The sequence below is a fragment of the Pipistrellus hanaki genome (genome assembly GCF_964339955.1).
Source record: "Pipistrellus hanaki genome assembly, chromosome: 2".
NCBI classification, from domain to species: domain Eukaryota; kingdom Metazoa; phylum Chordata; class Mammalia; order Chiroptera; family Vespertilionidae; genus Pipistrellus; species Pipistrellus hanaki.
In genome coordinates this window covers 38907046-38927187 of record NC_140504.1, presented here as the reverse complement: position 1 = coordinate 38927187, position 20142 = coordinate 38907046, and the positions used below count along the sequence as shown (strand labels likewise).

General features: G+C 43.8%; 2 protein-coding genes across 7 annotated transcripts in view; one reads left to right on the top strand and one right to left on the bottom strand.

The window, feature by feature from the left end:
* Positions 1 to 1668: 1668 nt before the first annotated feature.
* On the bottom strand, positions 1669 to 18379 carry LOC311617651 (5-hydroxytryptamine receptor 3C-like). Of its 4 annotated transcripts, none has more exons than XM_084874208.1 (8): positions 17999 to 18311; positions 6153 to 6319; positions 4956 to 5065; positions 4521 to 4690; positions 4171 to 4331; positions 2702 to 2906; positions 2301 to 2516; positions 1669 to 2170 (listed from the first exon to the last, which is right to left on the bottom strand). In XM_084874208.1, exons 1-8 carry the CDS (start codon positions 18042 to 18044, stop codon positions 1941 to 1943), a joined length of 1305 nt encoding a protein of 434 aa, XP_084730334.1. In that variant the 5' UTR covers positions 18045 to 18311; the 3' UTR covers positions 1669 to 1940. The 4 variants fall into 4 exon arrangements, 3 of the variants coding, with proteins under 3 accessions (XP_084730334.1, XP_084730335.1, XP_084730336.1); XR_014794143.1 differs by having other exon boundaries at positions 2037 to 2170; positions 2665 to 2906; XM_084874209.1 differs by lacking the exon at positions 4956 to 5065 and having other exon boundaries at positions 18181 to 18379.
* A 94-nt stretch (positions 18380 to 18473) lies between these two features.
* The window catches only part of ABCC5 (ATP binding cassette subfamily C member 5), a 92064-nt gene continuing 90395 nt past the window's right edge, over positions 18474 to 20142 (top strand). For all 3 annotated transcript variants that reach the window (XM_084874179.1, XM_084874181.1, XM_084874182.1), the window contains exon 1: positions 18474 to 18632. In XM_084874179.1, the coding sequence (XP_084730305.1) occupies positions 18523 to 18632 (110 nt within the window). In that variant the 5' untranslated portion in view covers positions 18474 to 18522. The remainder of the gene's footprint in view (positions 18633 to 20142) is intronic.

The following is a 20142-nucleotide window of genomic DNA, read 5'->3' as shown; positions in this document are numbered from 1 at the left end:
AGGCACACCAGCCGAGCCCCTTCACTGCAGAAATATTAATGTTGGATTATAGGGTGCTGAACCATATCCTACTTGGGTGTTTGGTATATACAGCTGAAAATATCTGAACTCCAAAACATTTGGCTCTAAGGGTTTGTGGATCTGTAGTACTTATAGGGTAATTGTGAGGATTAAATGTCACATATTAATAACTTAATAAATGTTGGTGACTAGCATTACTATACTGTGTCCTTTCTAAAGGCCCACTTTGTAGAAAGCTATGAGTTGAAGAAGTGCCAAAGTAATCACAGGTAGACTCATTTATGTAGGTGAATGCCAAGACTCCTGATTTGAGCCTAGATTGTATGCACTGGGCCTTGGTCATGCCTGGAGGCCTGGTGATGGTCAGGGGAATACTTGACAAGGTTCTGGAAACTGAGGAACCAAACACCTTCTTGGGAAAACAATGCAGAGAGGGGAAAAAGGGGAATTAAGGGGTACAAGTTTAAGGGAAGACCAGGAGCTTGAGCGAAAGAAGCGATTTGGAATACAGCAGAGTATTTCTGCCTCCATACTCCAGTTCCCATGGACTTCTGCCTGCAGAAGGGGACTGCATGGCAAGAGCAAGTAACAGCTGGTCCTGGCAACTCAGCATCCAGCTGGGAATATCTTCACTACAGGATTCAGCCCTCTAGTGGCTTGGGCTGGGGAGGGCAGGTGCTCCTGCAGAGAACACTGGGGTAGGACCATAGGCCCACACCACTACAGCAGCACTTCTGGTGGACATAGGCATCCTTGCCATTTTGGTCATCTACAGTGACTGGAGGGGGCCCAAGGCGTGTGAGGAAGAACAGTGAAGATGAGGATCCAGGAAAATACTGTTTAGTGAACAATATTATGACTCTCTTCTTACTCCTAACCGGTTGTGACCTGGGAAATTTAGGCTTCAGATGGAGAATAGAATAAACAAAAGAAAGGACAAGAGAGGGTTGTAGAAAGAAAGATCATGTTTGAGTTGTAATTAAGTTGCTCTCAAATCTGTACTTTTCTGAGCCTGGGGTGTCCAGCAAATCATGCCACAGCTCTCATGTACAGCGACACAGTGGGGTCTCTACCTTCCCAGGCAGCTAGTGGGAGCGGACCAATAGACAAAGACTTTCAAAACCATAAGGCAAGTGCTAGGAAGGGACATTTTCCAGCTCATTTGTGTAACTCCCAAATAAAGCAGATGCCATTTTCAAATGTGCTTTTCTTGGCCTAATGTTCTTTTTTTTTTTTTTTTTCATGATTAAGGGCAGATCAACTCATTGCAGCACAGTTAACGTTAATTTGGGATTATGTTAGCACTCTAAGTGCTTAATGATGAATGACTCATATGTCAGGCTGTGACAAAAGGCTTCACACTTCAAGCAAGAGATGCCTGGTTCTAGCACATTATTAATTTCTGAAGCTTAAATGCAGGATAAGTGGATTTAGGAGGTTAATTCCTCTTCTATTATAATTTCTTGTAATACATTTGGTCTCTTCTCTCCCTTCTTCTACTTCCATATGTTGTCTGATATGGAGGGGGTTGGGGAGAGAGAGAGAGAAGAAAAACACTATTTTTGTAATGAGAAGTTTCTTCAAGAAGACTCTTAATCCCAAGTTTTTTTTTTTTATACTATAAATTCAGGGAAGAAACAGTGCTTTCTGCAAAGGGGTTTATTGGGGTGATTCAATCAACGAAGTATTCCTGAGGAGTCAGGCAGGTAAGACTTATGGGAAGGCTGAGGGGCGTTGATGGCGTGCAGGAGCAAGGACCCAACTCTGGGAGGGTATAGGAAACCACCCAGGTCTGTCCTGACTGCACAGAAAGACTAGATTAAAACTAAGGTGAGGCTGGGATTCGATGGGCCTGAGAGCATCGCTGGTGTCCAGAGGCCAGAGAAGCTGCAGGCTGGAGCTTGCAGATGGGCATCTGCCTAGGTGCTCCAGAGGACCACAACCGTGATGATGGAGGTGGCCATGAAGAGCAGGTAGAGGCGGAACAGCAGGGCGTCCATCATGTGGCTGAACTGTACCCACAGGCTGACCAAGTGCTGCTTCTGAGCCTCGTCTTCCTGCTGGCCCCTTGCTGACTCAGGGCACCAATTTAACTCTGCCTCTCGGGGACCTGGTGCCTTCCCCACCAACTCCATGGGCTCCTTCAGACCTGAGGAGAGACAGAGACCCAGGCATGGGCTGCAAAGGTCATTTGAGGGTGGAGAGGAACAGGGAAGGAGGCAAGAACAGAGAAGTAGAGGTGTTACAAGAGGAAGTGAGGGCAGTGCTGACTTCATTACCAGGCAGTTGGATGGGGGTGAGACGCAGGCCCTTGTTTCCCTTCTGGGGTTCAGTGAGACAGCGTTCCCTTGGGCTGGTGCAGTGCAGAAGCAGGGAGCGGAGCCACCGGGGCATGGGTGGTGGCTGGGTGGTGACCAGGTGCAGCAGGTAGGTGATGAACACAGTCTCCAGCAGGCTGAGCACCATTAGGGAGAGACACAGGGCGAAGTAGACACCTGGTGGGAAGGCAAGCCTATGTGAGGGCCAGTGACAAGTCCCAGGACTTCTTGTTTCCTATTTTCTTTAAAGTACCCTTTTTAAAGATTATTCCTTTTCACACTGAACTGGTTCCACTATTCTCTCTCCCCACCTCATGCCCCCAACCTTGCTTTTATTCTCCTGAAAGAGGGAGGGGCCATACTGATGAGGGGGGTGCCCGTGTCCGGGAGTAAGTCATTCATCAGGAGCAGGAAGACGTTGTAGCCCAGCAGAAGGGTTATCTTGAATGGCGCACGGCTCTCGCTTTCTGCAGGCAGGAAGAAGCTGAGGGCATCGATGGCCATCAGAAAGCCACTGGGCACCAGGAGGTTTATGATATAGAGGAAGGGCCTGCGCCTGATGATCACCTGATAGGGAGAAGAGAGGGGCCAAGTGAAGAGTGGGTTAGGAGGCTGCCAAGCAAGTTAAGAGCAAGAGTTGAGAATTGGCCTGGTCAGTGTGGCTCAGTGGTTGAGCGTGAACCCATGAATCAGTAGGTCACAGTTCAATTCCCAGTCAGGGCACATGCCTGGGTTGCAGGCTCGATCCCCAGTACAGGAGACAGCTGATCAATGATTCTCTCTCATCATTGAGGTTTCTATCTCTCTCTCCCTCTCCCTCCCTCTCTCTTTGAAAATGAATAAAAACATCTTTGTTTGTTTTTTTCATAAAGAGTTGAGATTTGTCCCAGAGCAAACTGTCTAGTAAGAAAAAGTCACATTTACTGTCCTGTCTCTTCAACAGAGTCATCTTAATCACCACAGTCTGCCTTCCCAGGGTTTGATTTTTTCCATGCTGCTTACTACAGAAACATATCTCATTCCTTCTTGGCTCAAAGTGCCAACTTTTTCTACTTACATTTTTATCCCTACCAATGTGCTCTTAGCAAGGTTGAGGGACCAGATTCTTGGATTATCATGTGCATTTTATCCTGTATTTCTGCCTCCTCTCTTCATCAAGGTCCAATATAGTGAATTTGCTAGAAAATTTAAGACCAATGGGAGGGAAAGCAAGACAGTGGCAGATACTGTGGGGTCACTAGGATTTGAAATCATATCCCCAAGACAGTGTTTCATAACTTTCCCACCATCTCTTTTTATTTAAAAAAAAATTTTATTGAACTTATTGGTGTGACACTGGTTAATATAATTATATCAGTTTCAGGTGTACAATTCTACGGTACATCATCTGTGTATGGTATTGGTTGTTCATCACCTCAAGTCAAGTCACCTTCCATCACCATTTATCCCCCCCTGGACTCTCTTTTACCTCCCTCCCCTCTTTCCCTCTGGTAATCACCAGACTGTTGCCTGTGTCTTGCACCAACTCTTTGAAAAGGTGAACATAAACATTCAAGCCCTTCAAAAAGTTCTGATGTCCCTAGGTTGGAACGCTCCCTCTCATTGTAATCACTGCCATAGGAGCTTTGTTTCTTTGTCAGGGAGGATTGATTCCATCAATATTTACTGAGTGCTAGATACTGTGCTAGGTACTGGAGATTTATCAGTGAAAAAAGTGATAAAAATCTCTGCTTGTGTAAAGCTTGTTTTCTAGTGGGAGAGCTTATGCTCTAGTGAGGGACATAAGCTACGCATCTTAGGAGAAAATCACAACCAGGGCCCCTGAGCTCACATAGAAAATGATTAGGTCGTACTGGCTGCTGTCCAGAGTCATCTTCTTCGTACTCTGGTGGATTTCCAGAAGTATCCACTCCCCCTTGTTTTGAATGAGCTTCTGTGATGTGCTAGAAATCTCCTGCACTTCCTTCTCCATGCCCAGGACCATGTTCTCCACTGCAAAGAGATCCAGACAACTCAGCCTCCTCAACTCAACCTCCTTGCCCAGACTGTTAGATTTCTCGCCACTTTGCTTCCATATCACTTTCAGTGAGATTTCCTCACTGTTCCCAGCTTCCTGTTCTCTCCTCTTCCAAAACCCTTTCTCTGCTTCTCAACAGACTACTGTATACAAGCCTCACTCACCTGTGTACAAGAAAGAGGAGAAGCTGAATGTGCAGTTTTGTTCATCAAAGGGGAAATAGAAGATGTCCAGGTTACAGATGCTGGTCACCTTCATTGGCTTATCATATCTGATGCGCCCTTCACTGGTGACATAAGCATTGAGCCCTCTAGGTGTTTGATCTATTTCCATGCTGTACAGAAGGAAGATGAGGAGGTGGGTGCTGCGGTTCCCCATTAGACTTGGCCTTCTTTCTCTCTCAAGTCCCCTCATTCCTGTGCTCCAGCCCCACTTGTCTGGTCTCCCCCTTCTACCTATCTCCATGTTCTGGAGATTTTGTAAGTTCCTCAGTTCAGATTCTGCTCCTTTATGTGTCTTTGTGTGGCCCCTATGGACTACATTATGCTCCTCTCTGCAGATGTGGTTTCCTTCTTGCCTTTTTCATCCTTGGTACTCACAACTCATTGATGACGACATCTGGAAGCCACAGGTTCTCAGTTGCTATGCTGAGCTTATTGATGCCCCCACATTCCTCTGGGTTCCAACTGATGAATGGATTGTACCAGAACTAAAGGAAACCATGACATGGGCAAATGGGCTAGGAACTAGAATTTAAAAACACACACACACACATATATATATATATTTTATTGATTTTTGTGCAGAGAGGAAGAGGGATAGAGAGTTAGAAACATCGATGAGAGAGAATCATCTATCAGCTGCCTCCTGCACACACCCCACTGAGGATGTGCCCGCAGCCAAGGTACATGCCCTTGACCGGAATCAAACCTCGGACCTTTCAGTCCGCAGGCCGAGGCTCTATCCACTGAGCCAAACCGGTTTCCGCTGGAAACTAGTTTTAGTCCTGCTCTATTTTCTGCACTTTACATTCCTTTTTTCCTCTGGTGACAGCTGCCACAATGTCACTAACAGCCTTACTTACTTCCACTTCTTTTTCAGAGCTTTCAAGGGAGACCTCGAGTTTGGCTTTGGATTTCGTTGGGTAGAGCCATTTAAATATTGACTTCCATGACCTTTGTTTATTCTACCTTCTCCCTGTGCCCCATCTCTTCCCTCCTAAACTGGCAGAATAGTCAGGAAGCTTTGTGTTTTCATTGTTGGTCTCAGTCTGTTTGAAATTTCTAATTCGTTGGTATTCTCAGCTTTATACATTGTAATCTGCAAAGTTGGACTGAGGAGTAGAAAAAGGAAGGTACTATAGTAAAGAAGAAACTAAGAATATCATACCACATTTAGCCACAGGAATGATGTCATCAGTTGAAGCTGTGCATCCTGGAAAGACAATTTTCAATCCAGGATCGTTAATAAATATATGAAGTCAGGTCCAATGCCAACACTTACCTCTCACTCATTTCCAGTGTGGCGATCATGATTTTTAATCACAAGCCACTGAGAAATGTAGGTCAAATAATCCAGGGCACATGGGAAACATAAGAGAAAGAAAGCAGTATGAGGCCATTGGGATTATGATTCTTGTGGACTATTCCAAAAAGGGACAGACTTTACCTGCAGTGATATTGTAGCATTCCCTCTCATGTTCCTCTACCCATAGAATGAGCTCTTAATTTTACAAATTCCAGTCAGGAGACCCACAGGTTACCACTATATTATTGCAGTGTTGGGTCAGGACTTACCACTTCCAGGATGGCAGACAGGGTGAAGGAGATGTTGACTTGAATGGGGATGCTGTGGTTGATGACTGGAGGGAAGGCCTTTCTGTCAAACACTGCTTGGAAAGCAGCAGGATCCACTCCATGCTGGTCAAACCCTGAGCAATTGATGGTGAAAATGTCGGCTCTTCCTATAGAGAGCGGAGACTCTGTGAGAGAGGGTCTCCATGGCCAGGGCTGGGGCCTGGGGAGGTTTCTGCACAGTGAGAACATAGGAGGCGTGGGAGAAGCATATGTGTTCCTCCTTCCTGAGCAGGGAACATGGGCTGAGCTAGTAGGCAAATGGTGGAAGTCGATGAGGTGAGCTGAGTCAGGGCTCCATCCTTAATTCCATTGATTCTGTCTCCATGCAAAACTTATCCAAAGGTGCATGCAAACTCAGCCCTGACCACTGCTTTTCAGTGTCCTGCTATGTTCTTAACAATCTCACCACCAACCTTCTCACCTCCAGGCAATGTCCTTCCATTGCTCATCTCTGTCCTTGAGCCATCTGGGTGATGTGCTAGTGACAAATTTTGCAACCACAGTTCTCTTTCTCCCTATATTACTAAGGTGTAGATGTTGATAAATTAATGAAGAGGGGAGTAATCAGATAGGTAGTATGAGATCAGGCACGTTCAGGGTGGCGTGGCCTTACACGTTGTTGGCTTCAGGTAGGTAGTATGAGATATGTGAGACCTTAAAGAAGGGACCCAATTTTTCAATTTAATGAATATTTAAATGAGTTTCTACTATGTGCCGTGATTGTTCTGTTCTAAAACTTAGTAGTCATCACCACTGAGACTACCTTTTTATTTTTTGTTAATCCTCACATGAGGACATTTTTTCCATTGATTTTTGGAGAGAAAGAAAGAGGAAGGAGGAAGGGAGAGAGAGAGAGAAAGAGAGAGATCAATCTGAGAGAGACACATTGATTGGTTGCTTTCAGCACCAGAGATTGAATCTGCAATCCAGGTATGTGCCCTTGACTGAGGATTGAACCCAAGATCCTTTGATGTGAAGACTGTTACTCTAATCACTGAGCAACACTGGCCAGGGCACCACTGAGACTATCTTTTTAAAAAATATATATATATTTTTTTTATTGATTTCAGAGAGGAAGGAAGAGGAAGGAAGAGCTAGAAACATCAATGATGAGAGCAAACCATTGACTGGCTGCCTCCTGAGCTCCCCACACTGGAGATTGAGCCTGTAACCCAGGCATGTGCCCTGACCGGGAATCAGACCATGTACTCCAGGTTTATAGGTCAATGTTCAACCACTGAGCCACACTGCCTAGGCTGAGACTACCTTAAAGAGAGTTCCTTGATACCAATCTTATACCCAACCCCTTTCTAGTCTTACTTTGTGGAGTAGAAACAGAGAATGATGTGGTAACATCTATATTTACTTATTTATCTCTGATGTTGTACTCTTCCTGGTTGTTCATTTTCAATAATGAACAGGAAAAAATACTCTAGACTGGGAAAAATTATACTGGAAAAGTTTTCATCTTCATTACATCTTATCCACATTCTTTTCCTTAGCTTCCTTCCTGTTCCATTTCATTTGTTTCAAGAGAGCTAAAAAGGAATTTTCTTCTTAACATTACCTGATATTCAGAAACCATGGGAATGGATTATATGCTTGGAAAGAGAAAGACACAGGGAAGAGGAGGACAATGGGAGCAGGAGAGTGATGAAGTAACTGGAGAGAAGAGTGAACTAAATGTTAGGATCCTAGAAAGAGATACAAAGCTATCAGTGTTATAAGTTTCTGTTTTCACCAAAATGAATATCCAATCATTGGCTGCCTAGGAATAACAAGAATTAGCCTGGTTTCTCTGTTCCCCCAAAGTTATATGTCTGCTTTGCTCCTGCTCTTGTCCCGTCTTACCTTGAAGCAGCAGGTGGAAAAGGAGGCAGAGGAGGAATCCCTCCCCATGGAGCCAGCCTCTTTCCATCCTCCTCTCCTTGGCTCTTCTCTGGAGACAGTGGTGATGTTGACCTTAAAAAGGCCACACCTAGAGCCCTAGCTTTGAATAACAGAGGTGTCAGGTGGCATTAGTCACCCCTCTAACAAGCACCCCTGGTGCTAAAAGAATGTCATGGAGGACTACCCACCCTGTTACCTAATTGGACCTGAGTCTAATCTCCAAAATTAATCTGGAAAATCAGTTTGGAGAGGAGGAAGCAAAAATATTTGATCACTGGAGCAGTGCCTGTGACTTCCTCATACTGTGGAGTCACTTTGGCATACAATGCATCCTACAGAAGGAACACAATGACTGCATTGTCTTCAAGTGATTCATGCACTTGTTTTAACCCTCTTGCCATCTTTTTTTTTTTTTTTTTAGTGGGGTCTCCTTTTATATATATATATATATATATATATATATATATATATATATATAACACCATCTTTAGACTCTAAGGTTTTAAACATGACTCCAGTACTGATAGGTCTTAACTTTTGATTTTTTTGAGTGTATCAAAAGCAACGTGCACCCAGGTCTACTGGATGGAGGGAGTGATTAGTGGGGTAGAGGGGAGGTGGCAGAATATTGCTTTTAGTAGAAGTTGACTTATGAGGTTATGAACGATCAGCCTGCAAGTTTATGTTGTTTGGGGCAGTGCCAAAGTTTTAAAGAAATTAGTTGTTGCCCGGCCAGTGTGGCTCAGTGGTTGAGTGTTGGCCTGTGAACCAGGAGGTTGAGGTTCAATTCCCAGTCAGGGCACATGCCTGGGTTGCGGGTTTGATCCCCAATAGGGGGCGTGCAGGAGATAGCTGATCAATAATTCTCATCATTGATGTTTCCATCTCTCTCTTTCCCTTCCTCTCTGAAATCAATAAAAATATATTAAAAAAAAAGAAATTAGTTATCAACATTTTGGAATTGGGAGACTTCACATAAAAACTGTGTTTCCAAATTAATTTGAAAAATATGATCAAAGAATACTGGGCTCACATTTGTGCTTGACAACAATGGGGTAAAAGCTAAGAAACAGTTAAGCCCTGTGGTGGAGCAATCACAGTTTGTCACCAACTGTTGTCTTATTTCTGACCAGCTCCCCTCATTTATGTTATCTGCTTGGCCTCTCTAAGTGTTTGAGTTGGTTTTGACTGTTAAGATTTATTTTCTTGTGTGATTCTTTAGAACAAAAAAAAATTTTTTTTAATTGATTTTATGGAGGAAGAGAGAGATAGAAACATCAATGGTGAAAGAGAATCATTGATTGGCTGCCTCCTGCAAGCCCCACAGTGGGCATCAACTCTGCAACCTGGCATGTGTCCTGACCAGGAGTCAAACTGTGACTTCCTGGTTCATAGGTTGATGCTCAAAGGGCCTTGAGAAGTAATTTCAAAATATCATGTCCTGCCTAGGTGATCAGAGGTCTCATCAGATTTAGGGTGTGCAAATATTTGGTTCATAGAGGAAACCAGACATGGTATAGTTAAGTGGGCCAAATAATCAATGGTTTAACTTGTTTTCTCTAAAATTATTTCTGTCAGGGAATACTCCAGAGAGGGTAATCAGTGGTTTTGAGAACAAATGGAGAGCAGTTGAGTCAGTAAAGAAGCTTTAGACTGAGTAGGTAAGGTGCAGGAAGATGGGTCTAAGACCAGATCCTGTTTCTGTTGGAATAATTTCACTTTCAGCCTCAGATTTCTTATCTCTAAAATTTGAAGGATGGTTCAGCCAGCATGGCTCAATGGTTGAGCGTTGACCTATGAACCAGGAGGTCACGGTTGAGGCTTGATCCTCAGTGTGGGGCATGAAGGAGGCAGCTGATCGATGATTTTTCTCTCAACGTTGATGTTTTTATCTCTCTCTCCCTCCTCCTTCCTTTATGAAATCCATAATAATAATAATAATAATAATAATAAGTAATTGTTAAAAATAAATACATACATACATATAATTTTTAAAAAATCAGATGAAACCTATCTTGCAGGAGTTTTATGTGGTTAGAGATAATGTATGTGTAGTGCCTTTCCATCCTGAGCAATTAACAAATTGAAGCAGAAATAATGGCAGTAATAGTTGTTACTGTTATCCTGGCTCACCTGAGATTTGTTTGGGTTACTTCAGGCAGACAGGAATCTTCTGGACTTAAGCTGTCTGGTTTGACTGAAGCCACCCTGTTCCTATGAGCGCTTTTCACTCAGCCTCACTCAAGTAGGTACTGATAAGGTCCATCCCTCTGCTTTCCACAGCTGGAGTTCCTTTCCTGTTGTTATTTCACATTCAAATAAGTCTGAGAAATACTGAATTAAACAAGTCTAAATAGGGTTTTTGTGTGTGTGCGTGCTTTGGTTTTTATTTTTTTTATTAATCCTCACCAGAGGATATTTTTTCCATTGATTTTTAAAAAGTATATATTTTTTGTTGATTTCAGATAGAGAAATAGAAACATCAGTGATGAGAGAGAATCATTGATCGGCTGCTGCCTGCACATACCCAACTGGGGACTGAGCCCACAACCCAGGCATGATCCCTTGACCAGAACTCAGGACCCTTTAGTCATGGACTGATGCTCTATCCACTGAACCAAACTGGCTAGGTCTAACTAAATAGGTTTTATTTCTCAGAGTATTTATCTAAAATTTGTTCATGTGACTTGAATACCATATACATAATTTTCCACTTAGTTGATTTTGATAATATCTGCATCTCAGAATATCTTGCTGGACTAGTACTCCATTGATTATTTGGGGGTGGGAGGGGTGGAAATTGCTTTAGTTAAATAGAATAAATCCAGAAAAAAAAAATTACTACAAGTTTGAAAAAATTGTCTTAAAACTTACTATAGATAGAATATAGCATGCAAGTTGCAGATGTACAAATAAATAATTTAAAAATAGGTAAGTATCTTATTATTATTTGTTAATCTCACCCGAGGATATTTTCCCATTGGTTTTTAGGGAGAGTGAAAGAGAGAGGGAGAGACAGAAACATCGATGTGAGAGAAACACATCCACTGGTTGTCTCCTGCGTGAGCCCAGCCAGAGCCCTGGCCAGTGGGGAGCCAGCAACCAAGGTAGATACATGCCCTTGACTGGAATCAAACCCGGGACCCTTAGGTCCATAGGCTGACGCTCTCTATCCACTGAGCCAAACCAGCTAGAACTAGGTAAGTATTTTAAAACCTGAAATTTTATCTGAGCTACAAAAATCTACAAGCAAATAGAAGTAAGATATGAATTGCAAGCTGTTTCCGAATCTCTGGGCAATATAAATTTTGACTCAAGGAGGAATATTTTTCCTTTTCTTTTTCTTTAGATCAACGGGCTGTCAACTGCAAGCCACATATCATCCACCTAAATCTATATCTAATTTTGGGATAAGTGTTTAAAAAGATGCTTGGGTATAGTTACTTCTAAAATACACTCCGTAACTTTTTAGTAGCTGAAAAGTAACAAGTTTTTCATTAGTGGCCTTGGAATCAATAAAGCATATAATTTTTGTTTTAAGAATACATATGATTTCAGCCTGGGACTCCATAAATGAACTATTTGAAATGAAAATTAAACACAGCTTGTATAGATGTTTAGTTTTTCTGATCTGACATCTGTGCCAAAAAGGTTATCACCAATGTAGACCAAAGTTCTTTATCTCCTCTTCTGATAAAACAAAAACAAAAACCCACAAGCACCAGTATTTATAAAGCAAGACATTTGGGAAGTGTCTAGACCTGTTTGGGGCAGAAGGTTCCATCGTGGCTGGGCTGCTGGTTCCGGTCTCCCTTAGTGAGACTGTAGTGCCTCCCCTGTGGTGGCCTTACAGGTGTCCAGCCGTACTTTTCAGTAATGGAGGAGAGTCCTCATGTGCCTGTTCCGTTAGAGATGCTGGGCATTCTGTGTCCTTCTATTCATTTCAGTAAATAATGCTTCATTATTACTCTGGGAGGATTAACATCCCAAGGCATGTCTATGGGCTGTGGTGTTTGTTGTTTTAGCTGAGTAGATTTAGATGGCTTGTTCTGGGTGGAGGGAACAGCTAAGAGTAAAAACATGGAAATTACAGTGTTGCCAGGACCTCAGATTTGAGTAGGAGAGCGGCAGGAAACGAAGCTGTGGTATTATGTGGGGCCCGATCACGGAAGGTCTTGCAGACCAAACTGAAGTTGGTTTAATGCCCAGAGTCTCCCAAACTTGCATAAGGTTCAGACCTATTTGAAGGGAAATAATGACCCTAAAGCTCTGATGCTTATTTAAATTTATATTATAATATTACTTAAATATGTACTTCCATGAACCCATGTATAAAGTCCTTCTACTTACTGCTCTTCTACTACTATAAAGTTAACTTTAATGTATACACAAGACTGCAGAATTAAAACAACACTAATTTAATGTGGTGGATAATACTATTTTGCTAAAATTAGATAGTTGCTATACATCATTTTCTTTTTAATAAGGAACTAGCTTTTGAACACCTCTCTGTTATATTTGGGGTCAATTTGATAGTGCATCTCAATATAAGTACTTCAAAAAAAATTTAAAGCAATACTTTATTTTATTCTAACTATTAATTTTACTGCTAATGAGCTTGGAAAGTTATTACTACAAAGATGGCAAGTGTGTAATACTTTCCTTCATGAAATGAGTACGTGATGTGACTTATTAATATAACTATACTACTGTGTAATACACGGACACTCAGTTAATCCCACTGCTAATCTCTACTAATGCCACAAAACCTTTGTGTGCAAAACATGGTATGATATCAGTTGGCCTTTATTTGGCATTGTTTACATCGTAAATACTCTTCTAATTTTCCCGAGACCATTAAAGAGGTACCTTATTCTGTCACACTATGCTGTTTCTATGATGTCAAATAAAAGATTTAATTATTTTATTTTTTATAATGAAATAAAAATATAATAAAAATAAAGCCTTATATTTATAAGGCTTTATTTTTTAAAGCCTTATTTCATGGCAACGTTGATCTGCAAAAGAGATATTTTTGTCTTTATCCCTGGCAGAAGAATTCCAACGTGAGTACCACAGCCGATGTGGGATGATGGTTACCACTGGACATTAATTAGCTCCTGACAAGCCGGGTGGAGGAGGGTGTCAGAAGGCTATTGTAGCAGAATGCTTCTCATGTCAATCAATGGTCATCGCACCGTCCATCCGGTTCTGCAACCAGAAACCTATGTGTTTCCCTTGACACCTCTCTTTCTTAGCCATTACATGTGATTCATCAACAAGGTCTATGATTTTCTTTCTTTTAAAAAAAATATATTTTATGGATTTTTTACAGAGAGGAAGGGAGAGGGATAGAGAGCTAGAAAACATCGATGAGAGAGGAACATCGACCAGCTGCCTCCTGCACACCCCCTACTGGGGATGTGCCCACAACCAATGTACATGCCCTTGACCAGAATCGAACCTGGGACCTCTCAGTCACAGGCCGATGCTCTATCCATTGAACCAAACCAGTTTCGGCTGATTTTATTTCTTAAATTGCTCTCAAGCCCACTTCTCTCCCTCTTTTCCAACACAATCCCAGTCCAAGCCAGCACCCTCTTTCCTGGACAACAATCACTTCTAGCTAGACTCTTCTGTTCCATTCTAGCTGCCTTATTCTTTCTCCAGTCTGCCAGTGTCTTCCAAACTTGCATAAGGTTCATATCTATTTGAAGGGAAGTATTATCCTAATGCAAATTTGATCTCTGAACCCTTACCTAAGCATTCACCTTTAAAAAATATTCTGTTAAATTGCATGTATCTTTATGGAGAGGAGAAATATTTGTTTCTATTATATTAAAACTTTTTTTTTATGATACTAGCTGAACTTTACTCAGCTTGAATTTATAGCTGTACCTTCCTTTCACGCCCCATTCACCAGACACACCCAATCTGTTCAACATAACAAAGGCCTTACACACAACATGTCATGTCCACATACATTTGTTTTTCAGAATAAAACAACAGTTATGCTGGCAAGGGTACTGAATTAAAGGGGACCCCTAAGTTCCCAAAGCAACATCATTTTTCATGCCTACAACGTATATATTTATTTTCACAAATGTGGCAAATTGTACCCTAACAGGACTTTTTTCACCAAATCATAGATGTAGATGTGGAAATCAGCATCAAACTTGATGAAACCCACAGAGGGTTTGGCTTTCACTTGGTGAATGGTCATGCCAATCCATTTGGAGCCATCTTCTTTGGGATACTCCACATGTTTGCCTATCGGGCCATCTACAGCTCCTCCTGGCTCCAACTCTGCTCTAAGAGACTCACTGGCATGATATGGAGGACTCCTTTTTTTTTTTTTTAAAATATATTTTATTGATTTTTTACAGAGAGGAAGAGAGAGGGATAGAGAGTTAGAAACATCGATGAGAGAAAATCATCCATCAGCTGCCTCCTGCAAACCCCCCACTGGGGATGTGCCCGCAACCAAGGTCCATGCCCTTAACCGGAATAGAACCTGGGACCTTTCAGTCCACAGGCTGACGCTCTATCCATTGAGCCAAATGGTTTTGGCGTCTCCTTTTTTTTTTTTTTTTTTATATACTCACCAGAAAGCTGATACCAGACAGATGCATGTACAAGATAGGATCTTTCTCAATAGTGATATACGAGTGTCCCCCCACATCCCGCGTGGTTCAGGGTTCGGGTTCTGGAGGAGGCCGCACACAAATGAAGGAGACTAAACAAGAAGATATAATTTTGGGAATTGGGGGCCAGGCAGGAGCCCAGCTCAGGAGGAAGGACTCAGCTTTGCTCGGCCTTGCCATCCCCTTTATTCAGGATACACCCCTAGCCCTTAGGCAGGCAATTCCAATGATAGCCAATCAGAAGGATTTACGTAAGACTAAAAGGTAGAAGCTGCTTCAGCTACCATTGTCTCAACTAGACAGTGGATGCTTGGCTCCGACCTTTCAGAGCTTCAAGGTTGACCAGCCTTCCGGGTTCCTTGTCCACACCTCTCTGCTAGTGAAGACAATGGGTGGCTTCCAACAGTGATATAAAACCAGGCTTTCATTACTGGTGCTTGGGCTCAGACCATCCCTCTCCATTCATCCTTAGAACCATGCCTGTCCTCAGCCGTATGTTCTGCAGCTTTGCCAAAGATGGTATTTGCAAGGTTTGCATCTCTGAGTTGAGATGATGCCACCCGGTCCGAAAGAATTTTAAGAGACAAAATTCTTTCATCTTTGTGAAGTTCCAGTCCATAGACACAGTCAATTCCATCATATTTCGCCGAAAGAGAGAGGGATTTGTAAGCACTTGATCCAGAATGGCTTCTTTCCACAGGGTGAGATGATGGGCTCATCGCCTTCCTCCCATCTGTGCGAATTCTGTAGCCCAGGATGTGCCTGTGGGGCTGGGATAACGGTCTGCCCCTATGTTTCTTTAAAAAAAAAAAAAAATCATGTTTGCAGACCTAGTGGCCCATCCTGCTGGTGACCTGGGTTGTTTCTCTTCAGCTACCTGTGGGTTGGGGGTCTTTATGCCTGTGTGGCTTATTTGTGGTCCTTCCTTTTTCTTCTTTTCTTTCTTCCTTCCTTCCTTCCTTCCTTCCTTCCTTCCTTCCTTCCTTTTCTTTCTTTCTTTCTTTCTTTCTTTCTTTCTTTCTTTCTTTCTTTCTTTCTTTCTTTCTTTCTTTTAATTAGCATTGTTGGGTAAAGCACCTATTCTCCTGCTCTGGAAAGGGCAATGTTATTTCTTTTTCCCCCCAAATATATTTTATTGATTTTCCACAGAGAGGAAGGAAGAGGAATAAAGAGTTAGAAACGTCCATGAAGAGAAACATCCACCAGCTGCCTCCTGCACACCCCACACTGGGGATGTGCCTGCAACCAATGTGCATGCCCTTGACTGGAATAGAACCTGGGACCTTTGGTCCACAGGCCAATGCTATATCCACTGAGCCAAACCGGTTTCGGGTCTTCTTCTTTTTCTATATTAAAACATTTAAATTACGAAATACTTAAAAGCTACCCCAGACGAAACTGGTTTGGCTCAGTGGATAGAGCGTTGGCCTGTGGACTGAAGGGTCCTGGGTTCAATTCCGGTCAAGGGCATGTACATTGGTTGCGGGCACATCCCTGGTGGGGGGTGTGCAGGAGGCAGCTGATCGATGTTTCTCTCTCATCGATGTTTCTAGCTTTCTATCCCTCTCCCTTCCTCTCTGAAAAAGTCAATAAAATATATTTTTAAAAAATAAAAGAAAATAAAAGCTACCCCAAATACAGCAAATAATATTTGAAGCACTAATATACCCACCTCCAAGCTTTGTTAAATTTTAACATTTATAAGTCACTTTAAAAAGAAATAAAATATCACAGAAACATGTGAGCCTTTGTATGTCCCTCTTTTATCTTAGGCTTCTCCCTCTCTCCAATGGTAGAGATAACTATCTATACATTGAAATTGTTGTGTATCATGCTCAATACACATGTGTATCCTTCCTTAAACAATGTATCACATTTTTTCATGTTTATAAAATTAATACAAATGGAATCACACAATTTGAGTCTTTTTGTAATTTATTTATACTCGACATAGTTCTTGACATTTGTTCATATCTATATCTATATATCTATATATCTATATATCTATATATCTATATCTGTATCTATATCTATATCTATATCTATATCTATATCTATATCTATATCTATATCTATCTATAAACCCAGCGACTGGAACCACAGAACAACCAGAACAATGGGAATGACTGGTGGCTACGATGTGCACTGTGGCAGACAACCAGCCTGATCTGGCCCCCATCAGCCCCCAATACCCCAATCAGGGTTGGGCTGGCTGGACCCCACCCATGCACACATTCGTGCACCGGGCCTCTAGTTGATACATAATGGCCCTTGTTTTTTGACTACTATATAATATCCCATTGTACAAATACCATAACTAGTTATCTGTTCCTTTATTAGTGAAATTTATATTCTTTCTACTATTACAGACCATGCACAATGAATGTATCTCCTTGTGCAGCTGTGTGGGAGACCCTTTGGGTCACCTTTTCTCAGCTAATGGCATGAAGCCCTCATGTCCTAAGGTATTCATTGTGTGTGATGAATTCACTTCTCCGCTGGGTGTCTAGAATGATACTAGCTGTATGCTGTCCTTGGGAGAAATAACAGTCGCTCAGATAATTTTGTGTAGGGCTTAATTCACCTGCAGAAGCTCCTGCTGATAAAGGCTAGTCTAAAGCATATGTGCAAAAGTGGAATTGCTGGGTTTAAGAATGGGCATTAAAAACCATTAGCTTTTACCAAAATCTCTCCTTTTCTTCTGCCATTTTAATAGGGCTGTTGATGGCTCATAACCGCCATGTTGAGCATTGCATTTCCCAGTTTTTTTCTCAGTTAGATGTGACCATCTGACTAAACTGTAACCAACAGAATGTGATTAGAAGTGAAGTATTCAGCTTCCTGGCTGGTGCCTGAAGACCAGCTCACACCTTCACACTCTTTTTCCTTCCTTCCACCTGGGTGACTGGTGGTAGCAATGAGTGGAGCAACTTAGGAAGCCAAAAGTTGAACCTGAGAGAGCCACGGTCACCTTGGGTCTCTGATGAACTGCAAGAAGCAGAAATGCATGCCCTTGACGGAATCGAACCTGGGACCTTTTCATCTCCATCACAGCCCTGTGTGTAGGTACTAGGATCATCTATTTAAGAGATTGCGGGCACCCAGTAGGGGGTGTGCAAGAGGCAGCTGATCGATGATTCTCTCTCATCGATGTTTCTAACTTCTATCCATCTCTCTTCCTCTCTGTTAAAAATCAATAAAAATATATTTTAAAAAGAAGAAGAAGAAGAAGAAAGGGATGAGTTGGCATACCGCGTCCATGGCTCTTGCCACTCTGTGACAACTGCGATCCCGGCATTTTATTATCTAGAAGCAGGCAGCACCCACGACGCGTCGGGCAGTGGGATAAAAGCAAAGCGATATGGGGGAATGCAGGATTCCTGAGCGGTGCACAAGCAGATAAGGTTCGGGACTGGCTGGCGACCAGGACCTACGAACACGGTGACCTTCACGGTGTTTCTGGTGTAGACACGGCCGCTCGCCGGCGGCATCACCTGCCTGCAAACACCGGGCTGCTGGGCCACCCGGGCTCCAGCCCGCCCTCCCCGCCGCCCCCGAGGGCGCCCGGCTCCGGAGAAGGACTGCGGACCGGGTGGCCGGAGCCCCGGGCAGGCTGCTGCAGAGCTGGGATCGCGGTGGACAAGCACCCCGCCCCGCCCCCAGGGCGGCCGCGGGGCTTCTGGGAAATAGAGTCCTTCGCCGCACCCCCCGCCTCGGGCGCCTGGACGCGGGACTACAATTCCCTTCAGTCTTAGGGAAGGCTTTGTGCAGCACGCATGCGCAGTCCGGCGGCCAATGCCGCTATAAAGGCTTGTTTTGCCCCCGGAGCTGATGCTCGGGAGCGTGGTCGAGTGGCCGGCTCGGCGGGCTGGGACCCGGGGCACAGGTAAGTGGTGGCCGCCGCCGCCCCCCTCCCTTCTCCCTCGGTTGTCACGTGGCTCAACTCCCCTGTGCTTCCTCTGGGGCCGGTGGACTGTGATCCGGGGACAGGGGGGCAGTTCGGGAGAAGCCAGACACCTGAGGAACCGGGCCTTGGCCTTCCTCAGGTCCCCCGCCGCCCCCTCCTTTGGATTCGAGCCCTCGGGGCACGTGGGGAGGTGCAGGCCTGGGAAGGCATGCAAGGGTGGGATGAGCGGTCAAGAGTGCTGGCTCCATTCCCGGCTGCGGCCACCAGGGGGTGCTGCGCCCGTGGGTGTGGGTGTGGGTCGCTCTCGGCTCGCCAGGCCCCTACTGGACATGGGAACGCCCTAGGGTCCAGGGCATTCCAGGCGGAGCTGGCCCGAGAGAAGCCCCCATCCTCAAGTTGTGGGGAGGACGGCCTGGGGCACCCCGAATTAAGCCACACACACCGGACACTGAGCTGCCAGCGACCTGAGAAGCCATCCTCTCGTGTGTGTTTTTGTTTGTTTGTTTTTGCAAATGGGCAAATGAGGTTCGTGACTGAAGCACGCACGGCAAACCCTGGGCAAGGCCCAGGATGGGACCCAGATCTCTTGACTTGCATCAGTGCCCTTTCCACTCCCATCACACAGAGCTGCATGATGCTTTGTGTTTATCACACAGGGCAGGGCCCCTTTGGTTTCTGCACAGACATGTGGAGGCAGGAGGCACGGCGATGGTTGGCAAAGTTGCAGGTTTTGATGGAGGAGATGGGTAGGTTACACTGGGGTCCAGCGTAAGTAAAAGGTGCAGAAGGTTGGGAACACAACAAGTGGATTGGAAGAGAGTGGTAAATAGGAATTCTTGTAGCCTCAGGCCAGGTTCTCTCATGCAGCTTCAGGGCTTGGAACCAGATTTCCTGAGATGTTGGAAGCCGAAGTTATGAAGGCAATTTGGGGACACCTGACTGGCTAATTGAAATTCTTGATCCTGTGCAACGCCCATCTCCCAGGCCGGGTCACCTGTTTCACTGTACACTTGTATCACTGGAAGGAGAGTCTTGATGCAAAAGCAAGAGTGTTAGAGGTGATGGGAAATTGCTCCCCACGTCCTTCATATGTAGAGTAAATTGAAATCAAGTGATAGAAAGAAACTTTGGTTATTGTGAATTCTCATACCGCTGAGGTGATCTTCATGTTCCTCTTGACAGGGCATTTGATCATATAAATGAGTTCCTTTGGCCTCCTCCTTGCCCTCCTCCTGTCTTTTTTCCAAAGTAGGACTAATCTTTTCAGCTTCCAGAAATTAGGTAGGCTCCGGAACCTTTGGAGGGGAAGGTTGGACTTTTGTGACCCCGGTAACAAGGAGGATTACTAATATCTGCATCCAGACACTGCCAAGTGCCAGCTCTGTTTATAGTTGAGGCTTAATGAGGTCTCAGTGACGTGATTGCTTATCGTGTGATTTGCCATTGGACAAGGTGACTTTTTATTTTATTTTTTTAAGATAAGGAACTA